Consider the following 13,327-nt stretch of genomic DNA (forward strand, 5'->3'; position numbering starts at 1 on the left):
CCAAACCAATCAAGAATAAAAAATATATATAGAAAAAAAACTCAGATCCAAGACCGTGCAACCAATGGGACGTTCTCCCTCATAGTCCAATACTGCGCGACAGCTCGCATCAGCTCTCTCCAGCTCCTCCCCTTTTTCAGGCCCCCAAAATATCATCCTCCTACCCTCCATCCGTGCCCCTACTTCTCTTTCTCTTCTGACCTGATCTACTTATTTTATTAGGCCTTGACCCTTGACTTGTCTAATCTAATCCTCCATGCATGCAATTGCAATGGCCAAAACAAAGAAAAGCAGCCACACACACACCCTGTCACCACTCACCACTCCCTCACAGCTCCCACTAGGCACTGGCACTGCACTGGCGCTCCTCCTCCCCTCCTGCAACCCATCAGTCCTCACTCATCTCTCTCTCTCCACCGTCTGAGAGAGTAGGGAGTACCGCTCCTAATAATTGATCCTTCGCTTTCCATTCTCTCGTTGATTTGTTGTTACTCTAAAGATCACCACCAACCACCCTCCCCTCCCCCAAACCCTCCTCCCAACCACAATCCAATCTTTTATCAAGAACAAATTAACCACCCCTCACCCTTTGCCCCAAAACAATCGTCTAATCTTTGGTCTCCGCCTCCACATTGCTCCCAAATCCAACGTCTCGGGCCCTGCCGCCCCTCAAATCCACCCTTTTTCGTCACTCCATCCTGTCCTAAATTCCCCTCCTCGCCCAAAAGCCCCAGCGTTTCCCACTGCATCATCCTCTGCGAAATCCAATCTTGGCCGCCTGGATTGCCCATTCATTTATTCCCTGAGGGAATCCAGCCTTTCTGCTCCAATTCTCTGCAGGAACCCAAGCTTTAGCGGGCTGCTCTGTTCGAAACCCGATCTCTCTTTAGCACCGAATTCTGCAAGAAAGCCAGAGTTGTTGCGGAGATCCGCCATTCCTGGTTGAGCCGACGAGCTTCGCCGCCGCGGTCCGATGTCGGACTCGGACCAGAGCACCGTCGTCTTCGGGCTCCACCTGTGGGAGCTCGTTGGCATCGGCGTCGGCGCCGCCTTCGTGCTCCTCCTCGTCCTCCTCTCCCTCCTGTGCCTTCTCGCCAACCGCCGTCGTCGCCGTCGCCGCGCCCCCGCCGCCCCCGTCCTCCACCTCGCCACCGTCGCGCCCAGTGCCCATCCCAAGAACCCCACCAAGCCACCCAAGGACATCCAAGAGGTGCCCTCTCGCGGCGCGCAGGCCCCCGTGGGGGGCACCGCGCCCAAGGTGCCGCTCGCTCAGATTCTCCAGGCGTCCCCGCAAGAGTCCATCCAGATCGAGACCGGCAAGGAGCACCGCATCACGTTCCCGGAGCAGCCGCCGCCCCACCATCAGCGTAGCGGGGGGCCGTCGTCTCGCGGGGCCAGCGGCGAGAGCCGCGGAGGTGGCCCGGAGCCGGGCGTGCCCGAGGTCTCACACCTCGGGTGGGGCCACTGGTACACTCTCAAGGAGCTCGAGGCAGCGACGGCAATGTTCGCCGATGAGAAGGTGATTGGCGAGGGCGGCTACGGCATCGTGTACCATGGCATTCTCGAGGACGGCACACAGGTCGCCGTCAAGAATTTGCTGAATAACAGGTAACAGCGCTTCCCGTGAACTCAAGTATAGCCAAATTTAGAGCCTTGTTTCTGATTGGCGTCTAATTGATTTGAGTTTAAGCAAGATGTATAATTTGATGGATGCACCGGGTCACTGAATCTGACTTGAGATATTGACAATTAAGATGGTGACATTGTGCAAGAACTTGATAAAAAAAATGGCAGGTCGTTGTTAGCATGCTTAGCGTGGAAGCTGCCATTTGAGAGGCTGAAATGTGTGATTTGTGTAACGTGTGGTTTTTGTGTTGCTGAATTTAGTAATATACTTGGTTTGTTAGGGGCCAGGCTGAGAGGGAATTCAAGGTTGAGGTCGAAGCAATCGGGCGGGTGCGGCACAAGAACCTCGTGCGGCTGCTTGGATACTGTGCTGAGGGCAACCAAAGGTACCTCCTTGAGTGATAAGTTGAACTGCTGTATTCGATAAATGAGGCGCTTGTAACATAAATGTGTTGTATATGAATTCTTTCCAGGATGCTTGTGTACGAGTTTGTCAATAATGGAACTTTGGAGCAGTGGATTCATGGTGATGTTGGTCCTGTGAGCCCTCTTACATGGGACATAAGAATGAAGATTATTCTTGGATCAGCAAAAGGGTAAGTGCATGTGAGTTACTGATGATCTGAAAATATATTTACCACAACTTTATACTTACACAGTTACCTAGTTGTGCAGTTTAATGTATTTGCACGAGGGACTTGAGCCAAAGGTGGTTCACCGTGATGTCAAGTCAAGCAATATCCTACTTGACAAGCATTGGAACGCTAAGCTTTCTGATTTTGGGCTAGCAAAGCTTTTGGGCTCAGAGAGGAGTTACGTCACGACCAGGGTTATGGGGACATTTGGGTTAGTACGGTACTCATAAAATCATCGTCACACAAGATAAACATGTTCATAGTTGCTTATGTATCTCTGTTATTACAGGTACGTTGCTCCAGAGTATGCAGGCACTGGCATGTTGAATGAAACTAGTGATGTCTATAGTTTTGGGATTCTTATTATGGAAATAATATCTGGTAGGGTACCAGTAGATTACAACAGGCCACCTGGAGAGGTTAGTAATGGCTGTGCCTCCTTATAACCAGTGCTAAATTAAGCACTCGTGAAATGCATTTATAAATTCTGCAGATTAATCTTTCAGGTTAATCTCGTTGAATGGCTGAAGACAATGGTGAGCAGCCGAAATTCAGAGGGGGTTTTGGATCCCAAGATGACCGAGAAGCCTACTTCAAGGGCACTGAAAAAGGCTTTGCTAGTGGCTCTGCGATGTGTAGACCCTGAAGCTCGCAAGAGGCCAAAGATTGGTCATGTGATTCACATGCTTGAAGTTGATGATTTCCCCTACAGAGATGTAAGTCAATATGGCATGGCAAATTTTTTATCTTTATTTTCAAGTAGATGCCATTTAATAACAATTATCTCAAGAATAATTTTGCAATATATTTGTTACCCCTATTTATTTTTCGTGTTGCCGGGAAAGGACATCAAGATGAACACGTCAAGTATCATAGTACATTGTTTTACTTTAGATTGTTATACCATACATTTTCTCTTTTGCCTGTTGCTGAAAGGGCTCCCTTTTGGTCATTGTAAGTTACATGGCAGGTTGATACTTTTTCTCTTTGTTACACGAAATATGGATTTCAGCATCTTCTTTCCAGTTTGAATCTGTTCAGGTTTAAGATGTGTGTAAATGAAGCCAGCCATTTGCCTTTTAACATCTGAATAACAACCTTTCCCCTCATAATTAGTTCAAAATTTACTTAAGAAGAGTTTTTATGGAGAAAATGTGTTTATTTATAGTGATATACCTTTTGTTACTCTTATTGCCAGGACCGCCGAGCTGGCAGAGCTCCAGGTCAAGCGAAATTGGGGGAAACACCTTCGGATGAACCTGGCGATAGCAGCGGGAACGACACACCAAGAGACACACCAAAAGGTCAATCAAAAGCAGACAATTCAAGGTGGAGAAATCAAGAGACCTAGCTATGATGGAAACGGTGATTCTTCCGGACCTTTGTGCATGATCAAGAAAGAAGCTGGATGGCGCAGACCTACTACAAACAAGCTCGTTTGCGGCTCCATGGGTTGAGTCAGGTGTGGAACCATGGAAAGCGTCTATGGAGAGATCGTGATAGCATCTGTACATTACTGGATTAATTATGGTAGGCATAGGGATTTTTTGGTTGGTTTCGCCGGATCGTGTTTATGTAAAAGATATATCTCCGTATGATAAAGGCGCTATACTTTCAGGGGTAAAGCTGAGCGTCGCTTATGACCGACCTCCTGGTTGGTGTCATGTTGCTGCTCAGCTTATGATTCCTTGTCCCTTTTCTTCCTTGATGAGATTCATTTTCTATACTTTGCTACTAGCTTTCACATAGAAATTTGATGGTTCAGTTCTTCAGGCTGGATACTTAGATTGACAGCCAGGGATTGCATGGCATGGTACTCTACTGGTGTCATATAATTGCTGCCTCAAGCTGGAGTCCTGGAGGGGGAGGAAAAGGAGAGGTTGGTGGCATGCGAGGCCATGGTCTAACCTACCTGGCATTGTTTAGCAAAGTAGTATTAACAGCTGACGATACTATCATTATTCAGCCATGCTTGACAGTGAAGACAGCTTAGCCTGCCTACTGGCAACCAATTGCACACTCACTCAGATTTTCAAAGGAGCACTGTCGGTCTCAGTGAGCAAACGGAACCGTGTAGTGCCTGCACAGAAAAAGGTAGGGTTCAGGTGGCAATCATGGACGGAATCTGAGGTGAATTAGGTGATCCAGGCTAGATACAAAACAAGGTTGATGATTAGCAAGAAAGAAACGTTATGATTTATTTAGACGATGGCGTTCCGGAGATGTATTTCCTGGGGCTGGGGGTGGGAGTGCATGGGGCCGGCGAGAGCTCAGCTTCTCCTAAAATCTCACAGGCGGCTTCGCTGTCCTCGTGCCGTGCCCCAACTACTGCTGTCCGTGACGCTTTGCCCGGACAACCGCCGCCGACAGTTCGCCATCCACCTAGGCTGCCGCTGCCACGCCCAATGTTGGTGCGGGTGCGGGTGCGGGTGCTGCCTTTTCTTTTTTGACAATGGACACTTGGTAACAAAGGTTCTAAGAGCAACTCCAACGGGCCGATCCAAACAGACGGCGATTTCGTCCGCATTTTGTCCGTTTGGGTCGGCCGCCCGCCCGGCGTCCGCCCTGTTTTTAACATGGGTCGGCAGCACGACCAACGCGTCGACCCATATGTGCAGGCGTGACCGGTTGGCCGCCTAATTTTACATTACATTCAATATATTGTGAAATAAAAATTTAACAAGCAAAATAGTTTCGCCCAAATAAATAGTATAGTTACAGGCCAAATAAAAATAAAAATGTTTCACATAGTTTTGCAAACGAATAAAAGAAGATACATCTATTGGTTGCCAACATGAGTCCACATATACTCAACCAAATCATTTTGCAGTTGCACGTAAGTTTCCCAATCACGCATGTCTTCATAAAACTGAATTAACTGCTCAAATGTAGTTGCCACTTCATGCTCAGGCACAACATTCTCACCCTGAAACTGAAAGCCTTGATCGTACAGACGTTTCGGGCGCTCGTCTTCTACGATCATATTGTGCATGATCACACAAGCAGTCATCACCTCTCATAGTTTCTGCATGCTCCAAGTATTAGCAGGATACCGAACGATGCCCCATCGAGATTGCAAAACACTAAAGGCACGCTCGACATCCTTTCTAGCACTCTCTTGCTCTTGGGCAAATCTTTTCCTTTTCTCTCCGACAGGGTTGGGTATTGTCTTTACTGTAGAAGGACAAGATATGGGCTGTGCAATCTCTGATGTATTGATCGGTGCACCAGGCACGTATATATAAGTACAGAGGTGAGCCAAAACCTCAACTATACAGAGAAAACAGGAGGTGGGCCCTACACACAAATATACACGTACACAATATACTCAACACCCCCCCCCCCGCGCGCAGTCGAAGCGGCGCCAGTGACGCAAAGACTGGAACGAAACTCCTCGAAGGTAGAAGTCGGCAGTCCCTTCGTCATCACATCGGCGAACTGTTGCGCAGTCGGCACATGGAGAACCCGAATGCGTCCAAGAGCGCATAAAAGGAATGTCCAGCTCAATGTGTTTAGTCCGGCGATGATGAACGGGGTTGGCGAAGAGGTACACCACAGAAACGTTGTCGCAGTAGACAACCGTGGCCTGGGAGACGTCGTGATGCAGCTCCTGAAGTAACTGTCGTAGCCAGGTGAACTCAGCAACGGCGTTGGCCACGACTCGGTACTCAGCCTCCGCGTGGAGTGCGAAACCGTGGGTTGTCGCTTGGACGACCACGAGACGAGTGAAGGACCGAGGTAGACGCAGTAGCCAGAGGTGGACCGACGAGTATCTGGGCAGCCAGCCCAATCTGCATCGGAGTAGGCCATCATCTCCAGAGAAGTGGACGCCGTGAGTGTCAGCCCAAGGGTCATCGTGCCGCGGATGTAGCGAAGGATCTGCTTCACGAGAGTCCAATGAGAGTCACGAGGGGCGTGCATGTGGAGACACGCCTGCTGAACAGCATACTGAAGATCTGGTCTGGTGAGAGTCAAGTACTGAAGAGCACCAACGATAGACCGGTAGAAAGGAGCATCCGACGCTGGCGAGCCCTCAAGAGCAGAAACCTTGGCCTTCGTGTCAACAGGAGTAGCAACAGGGTGACAGTTGAGCATGCCAGCACGCTCAAGAAGCTCGTGTGCATACTTCTGCTGATGAAGAAAGAAACCGTCCGGGCGCCGAACGACCTCAATGCCAAGGAAATAATGTAGAGCACCCAAGTCCTTGATGGCAAACTCGTCACGCAGCCGGAGAGTAATCTGCTGAAGAAAAGCTGCGGAGGAGGCCGTCAGGATGATGTCATCGACGTAAAGGAGCAAATCTGCAGTCGTGTCACCGTGGCGATAGACAAACAGTGAGGCGTCCGAGTGAGTGACGCTGAAGCCCAGTGTCTGAAGAAACCCGGCGATCCGCTGGTACCAGGCGCGGGGTGCCTGCTTGAGCCCGTAGAGAGAGCGGGGCAGCAGACACACATGGCCAGGAAGGGAGGCGTCGACGAAACCGGTGGGTTGCTCACAATACACCTGCTCCTCAAGATGGCCGTGGAGAAAGGCGTTGGAGACATCCATCTGGTGAACAGGCCAGCCTCGCGACACTGAGAGCTGGAGGACGGTGCAGATCGTGTCCGGTTTGACAACCGGGGCAAACGTCTTAGTGAAGTCCACTCCAGCGCGCTGGCAGAAACCACGAACCACCCAGCGAGCCTTGTAGCGCTCAAGAGTACCATCCGAGCGGGTCTTATGGCGAAAGACCCACTTGTCGGTGATGACGTTGGCGCAAGGAGGCCGGGGAACCAGTGTCCAGGTACGGTTCCGCTGAAGAGCATCGAACTCTTCCTGCATCGCCGCAAGCCAGTGAGGATCACGGAGGGCTGCGCGAGCGGGCGCAGGAAGAGGAGATGGCTCCTCGGTGGAGGTGGCGAGGGCATACTCATCGCGCGAGTACCGGAGGCTCGGACGATGAACACCGGTACGAGCCCGTGTAACAGGGCCAGGGGCGCCGTCGGAGCCACTGGCGAGGCGGCTGGCGTCGGGGCCGGCGTCGGAGCCGGCGAGGAGGCAGGCGTCAGGGCCGGCAATGCGGCCCGCGTCGAGGCGGCCAAGGGGACGGCCGGCGTCGGGGACGGCGAGGCGGCCGGCGTCGAGGCGGCCGAGCCAGCAGCGCCCGATCCTGCGGCGCCCGAGTCAGGGCGGCGGGTGAAGGGGGGCGCCAGTCACGCCGTCAGGTTCGGCCGAGGAGGCCGAGTGTGCGGGCGCCGGCGTGAGGGCGCGAGGACCGCCAAAGCTCGGAGGCGGTCCACGGGCCAAACGGGGTTATCATTATATTGCCATGTTATCTTAATGCATCTATATACTTGGTAAATGGTGGAAGGCTCGGCCTCTCGTCTAGTGTTTTGTTCCACTCTTGCCGCCCTAGTTTCCGTCATATCGGTGTTATGTTCCCGGATTTTGTGTTCCTTACGCGGTTGGGTTATAATGGGAACCCCTTGACAGTCTGCCTTGAATAAAACTCCTCCAGCAATGCCCAACCTTGGTTTTACCATTTGCCACCTAGCCTTTTTCCCTTGGGTTTCGCGGACTCAAGGTCATCTTATTTTAAACCCCCGGGCCAGTGCTCCTCTGAGCGTTGGTCCAACCTAGAGCACCGTGCGGGGCCGTCCCTTGGCAACTTGGGTTACGTTGGCTCCCGTACGCTTAGCTTATCCGGTGTGCCCTGAGAACGAGATATGTGCAGCTCCTATCGGGATTTGTCGGCACAGCGGGTGGTGTTGCTGGTCTTGTTTTACCATTGTCGGAGTTGTCTTGTAGAACCGGGATGCCGAGTCTGATCGGAATGTCTCGGGAGGAGGTCTATTCCTTCGTTGACCGTGAGAGCTTGTCATGGGCTAAGTTGGGACTCCCCTGCAGGGATTTGAACTTTTGAAAGCCGTGCCCGTGGTTATGGCAGATGGGAATTTGTTAATGTCCGGTTGTAGATAACTTGAACCTTAACTTAATTAAAATGAATCAACAGTGTGAGTTACCGTGATGGTCTCTTCTCGGCGGAGTCCGGGAAGTGAACACGGTGTTGGAGTAATGCTTGCGCAGGTTGTCCTCTAGTTTCTTGCTCGCGCTTTGCCTCCTCTTCTCGCTCTCTTTTGCGAACAGGTTAACCACCATATATGCTAGCCACTTGCTGCAGTTCCACATATTTACCTTTGCCTTACCTATTAAGCTTAAATAGTCTTGAGCGCGAGGGTGCGAGATTGCTGAGTCCCTGTGGCTCACAGATTACTTCTAAACCAGATGCAGGGCCTGATGATTCCGCTCCAGGTGACGCGCTTGAGCTCAAGTGGGAGTTCGATGAGGACTCTCAACGATACTACGTGTCTTTCCCTGATGATCAGTAGTGGTGCCCAGTTGGGGTGATCGGGACCGTGTCGCATGTTGGGTTATCTTTTATTTTGGTGCCGTAGTTGGGCCATGAGTGTTTGGATGTTGTAATGCTATTTATGTACTTGATTGACGTGGCGAGTGTAAGCCAACTATGTACCTCCCCTTTTATTATCTATATTACATGGGATGTTGTGATGATTGCCTAACTTGCGACATTGCTTTCAATACGGTTATGCCTCTAAGTCGTGCCTCGACACGTGGGAGATATAGCCGCATCGAGGGCGTTACAAGTTGGTAATCAGAGCCTTCCCCGACCTTAGGAGCCCCATTGCTTGATCGTTTTAGCAGCCGAGTTGTGTCTAGAAAAATGTTTTGAGTCATTTAGGAATTATATATTGGAGAGTTTAGGAATTCTTTTACTTACCAGTCTCCTCATCGCTCTGGTAAGGCATCCTGACATAGAGTTTTGACTCTTCTCTTCTCAAAATTTCACTAATTTTTTTTAGGATCACGCGGGTATCTTGGAATCGTTCCGATGGTTTTGTGACGAGAACATTGTCTTGGTGCCTCCTGTCAGGGGTTTTGTGGAAGTGTCCCGGGGAGTTGAGCTCTGAGGTGTTGTCGTCATAATTTTATCGTTGCAGTTCTGGAATACGTGAGTTTAGTACGCCGACATCGAAAATCTCTTTTATGCAGTTCGTTGGTGAGATAACCTCGACGCCACCCAGTACTGGGGCGGGAATTCGGGAGTATCGCCATAACTTGTATAACGGATGCTTTTCGAAGGTTGAGGTAGATGGTTTCCGAAGTTTTTCTTGGTTATGTGTTGAAGGATGGATACAGCTGGATGTAGGATTTGCTATATTTGGGTGAGATATTATGCTTCCCCTGTATCCCCAACACCTGATTGCATAACCAGAAAGGTTCGGGAGTTTCATAGGTGGGAATTCAAGTAGCTCTAGTTCTTCTTCCACGGATATTTGGTTTGAGATTGGGATTTCTTACCGAGTATTCGTTCTTGATCCGTACCTTGTTGATTTATTTCTCTACCTAAATTCTAAGTGGCTTCTCAATTTATGGATATGTGTGTTGGGGAACGTAGCAGAAATTCAAAATTTTCCTACGTGTCACCAAGATCTATCTATGGAGAGACCAGCAACGAGGGGAAGGAGAGTGCATCTACATACCCTTGTAGATCGCTAAGCGGAAGCGTTTAAGAGAACGGGGTTGATGGAGTCGTACTCGTCGTGATCCAAATCACCGATGATCCTAGCGCCGAACGGACGGCACCTCCGCGTTCAACACACGTACGGAGTAGCGATGTCTCCTCCTTCTTGATCCAGCAAGGGGGAAGGAGAGGTTGATGGAGATCCAGCAGCACGACGGCGTGGTGGTGGAAATAGCGGGATTCCAACAGGGCTTCACCAAGCGCTGCGGGAGGAGGGAGATGTGTCATGGGGGGGAGAGGGAGGCGCCAGGGCTCAGGTTTTGTTGCCCTCCCTTCCCCCCACTATATATAGGGCCAAGGGAGAGGGGGAGGGCGCAGCCTTGCCCCTTCCTCCAAGGAAGGGTGCGGCCAAGGGGGGGAGGAGTCCATCCTCCCCAAGGCACCTCGGAGGTGCCTTCCCCCTTTAGGACTCTCCCCTCCTCTTGTCCCTTTGGCGCATGGGCCTCTAGGGGCTGGTGCCCTTGGCCCATGTAGGCCAAGGCGCACCCCCTACAGCCCATGTGGCCCCCGGGGTAGGTGGCCCCACCCGGTGGACCCCCGGGACCCTTCCGGTGGTCCCGGTACAATACCGGTGACCCCGAAACTTGTCCCGATGGCCGAAATAGCACTTCCTATATATAATTCTTTACCTCCGGACCATTCCGGAACTCCTCGTGACGTCCGGGATCTCATCCGGGACTCCGAACAACTTTCGGGTTACCGCATACTAATATCTCTATAACCCTAGCGTCACCGAACCTTAAGTGTGTAGACCCTACGGGTTCGGGAGACATGCAGACATGACCGAGATGACTCTCCGGTCAATAACCAACAGCGGGATCTGGATACCCATGTTGGCTCCCACATGTTCCACGATGATCTCATCGGATGGACCACGATGTCAAGGACTTAATCAATCCCGTATACAATTCCCTTTGTCTAGCGGTACGATACTTGCCCGAGATTCGATCGTCGGTATCCCGATACCTTGTTCAATCTCGTTACCGGCAAGTCTCTTCACTCGTTCTGTAACACATCATCCCGTGATCAAATCCTTGATCACATTGTGCACATTATGATGATGTCCTACCAAGTGGGCTCAGAGATACCTCTCCGTCACATGGAGTGACAAATCCCAGTCTCGATTCGTGCAACCCAACAGACACTTTCAGAGATACCTGTAGTGTACCTTTATAGCCACCCAGTTACGTTGTGATGTTTGGCACACCCAAAGCACTCCTACGGTATCCGGGAGTTGCACAATCTCATGGTCTAAGGAAATGATACTTGACATTAGAAAAGCTTTAGCATACGAACTACACGATCTTGTGCTAGGCTTAGGATTGGGTCTTGTCCATCACATCATTCTCCTAATGATGTGATCCCGTTATCAACGACATCCAATGTCCATGGTCAGGAAACTTTAACCATCTATTGATCAACGAGCTAGTCAACTAGAGGCTTACTAGGGACATGGTGTTGTCTATGTATCCACACATGTATTTGAGTTTCCTATCAATACAATTCTAGCATGGATAATAAACGATTATCATGAACAAGGAAATATAATAATAATCAATTTATTATTGCCTCTAGGGCATATTTCCTACAGTCTCCCACTTGCACTAGAGTCAATAATCTAGTTCACATCGCCATGTGATTAACACTCATAGGTCACATCGCCATGTGACAAACATCCAAAGAGTTTACTAGAGTCAATAATCTAGTTCACATCACTATGTGATTAACACTCAATGAGTTCTGGGTTTGATCATGTTGCTTGTGAGAGAGGTTTTAGTCAACGGGTCTGCAACATTCAGATCCGTATGTACTTCGCAAATCTCTATGTCATCTCCTAGATGTAGCTACCACGTTCTATTTGGAGCTATTCCAAATAATTGTTCTACTTGGAGCTATTCTAAATTGTTGCTCCATTATATGTATCTGGTATCTCTACTTAGAGCTATCCGGATAGGTGTTTAAGCTTGCATCGACGTAACCCTTTACGACGAACTCTTTTACCACCTCCATAATCGAGAAAATTCCTTAGTCCACTAGTTACTAAGGATAACTTTGACCGCTGTCCTGTGATCCATTCTTGGATCACTCTTGTACCCCTTGACTGACTCATGGCAAGGCACACTTCAGGTGCGGTACACAGCATAGCATACTGTAGAGCCTACGTCTTAAGCATAGGGGACGACCTTCGTCCTTTCTCTCTATTCTGCCGTGGTCGAGCTTTAAGTCTTAACTTCGTACCTTACAACTCAGGCAAGAACTCCTTCTTTGACTGATCCATCTTGAACACCTTCAAGATCATGTCAAGGTATGTGCTCATTTGAAAGTACCATTAAGCGTTTTGATCTATCCATATAGATCTTGATGCTCAATGTTCAAGTAGCTTAATCCAGGCTTTCCATTGAAAAACACTTTCAAATAACCCTATATGCTTTCCAGAAATTCTACGTCATTTCCGATCAACAATATGTCAACAACATATATTCATCAGAAATTCTATAGTGCTCCAGTCACTTCTTTGGAAATACAAGTTTCTCATAAACTTTGTATAAACCCAAAATCTTTGATCATCTCATCAAAGCATACATTCCAACTCCGAGATGCTTACTCCAGTCCTTAGAAGGATTGCTGGAGCTTTGCATACTTATCAGCATCTTTCAGGATTGACAAAACCTTCCGGTTGTATCACATACAACCTTTCCTCAAGAAAAGTCGTCGAGGAAACAATGTTTTTTTGACATCCTATCTGCAAGATTTCATAAATAATGCAGTAATCGCTAATATAATTCCAACAGACTCTTAGCATCGCTACGAGTGAGAAAGTCTCATCGTAGTCAACTCCTTGAACTTGTCAGAAAACATCTTAATGACAAGTCGAGCTTTCTTAATGGTGATACTTACCATCATTGTCCGTCTTCCTTTTAAAATCCATCTGCACTCAACAGCCTTACGACCATCGAGCTGTTCTGCCAAAGTCTACACTTTGTTTTCATACATGGATCCTCTCTCGGATTTTATGGCCTCGAGCCATTCATCGGAATCCGGGCCCACCATCGCTTCTCCATAGCTCGTAGGTTCATTGTTGTCTAGCAACATGACTTCCAAGACAGGATTACGTACCACTCTGTAGTAGTACGCATCCTTGTCATCCCACGAGGTTTGGGAGTGACTTGATCTGAAGTTTCATGATCACTATCATAAGCTTTCACTTCAATTGGTGTAGGTGCCACAGGAACAACTCCCTGTGCCCTGTCACACACTAGTTGAAGAGACGGTTCAATAACCTCATCAAGTCTCCACCATCCTCCCACTCAATTCTTTCGAGGGAAAATTTTCCTCGAGAAAGGACCCGATTCTAGAAACAATCCCTTATTGCTTTCGGATCTGAGATAGGAGGTATACCCAACTATTTTGGGTATTCTATGAAGATGCATTTATCCGCTTTGGGTTTGAGCTTATCAGCCTGAAACTTTTTCACATAAGCGTC

General features: G+C 49.2%; 1 protein-coding gene across 2 annotated transcripts; it reads left to right on the plus strand.

The window, feature by feature from the left end:
• The first annotated feature begins 292 nt into the window (after window positions 1-292).
• On the plus strand, window positions 293-3,964 carry LOC125538247 (probable serine/threonine-protein kinase At1g01540). 2 transcript variants are annotated; one of them, XM_048701522.1, is made up of 7 exons: window positions 301-1,608; window positions 1,908-2,012; window positions 2,100-2,222; window positions 2,302-2,472; window positions 2,551-2,680; window positions 2,768-2,977; window positions 3,460-3,964. In XM_048701522.1, the coding sequence occupies exons 1-7, from the start codon at window positions 974-976 to the stop codon at window positions 3,610-3,612; spliced, it is 1,527 nt and encodes a 508-aa protein (XP_048557479.1). In that variant the 5' UTR covers window positions 301-973; the 3' UTR covers window positions 3,613-3,964. The 2 variants fall into 2 exon arrangements, with proteins under 2 accessions (XP_048557480.1, XP_048557479.1); XM_048701523.1 differs by lacking the exon at window positions 3,460-3,964 and having other exon boundaries at window positions 293-1,608; window positions 2,755-2,896.
• Window positions 3,965-13,327: the final 9,363 nt, after the last annotated feature.

This window comes from Triticum urartu, chromosome 2 (genome assembly GCF_003073215.2).
Source record: "Triticum urartu cultivar G1812 chromosome 2, Tu2.1, whole genome shotgun sequence".
Taxonomy (NCBI): domain Eukaryota; kingdom Viridiplantae; phylum Streptophyta; class Magnoliopsida; order Poales; family Poaceae; genus Triticum; species Triticum urartu.

Bases quoted from the DNA above. Each gene is read 5' to 3' on its own strand.
- LOC125538247 (XM_048701522.1), top strand. From the start codon at position 974: ATGTCGGACTCGGACCAGAGCACCGTCGTCTTCGGGCTCCACCTGTGG. The intron at 2,223-2,301 runs GTAAGTGCATGT...CTAGTTGTGCAG, and splicing joins ATTCTTGGATCAGCAAAAGG to TTTAATGTATTTGCACGAGG. The intron at 2,681-2,767 runs GTTAGTAATGGC...TTAATCTTTCAG, and splicing joins ACAACAGGCCACCTGGAGAG to GTTAATCTCGTTGAATGGCT.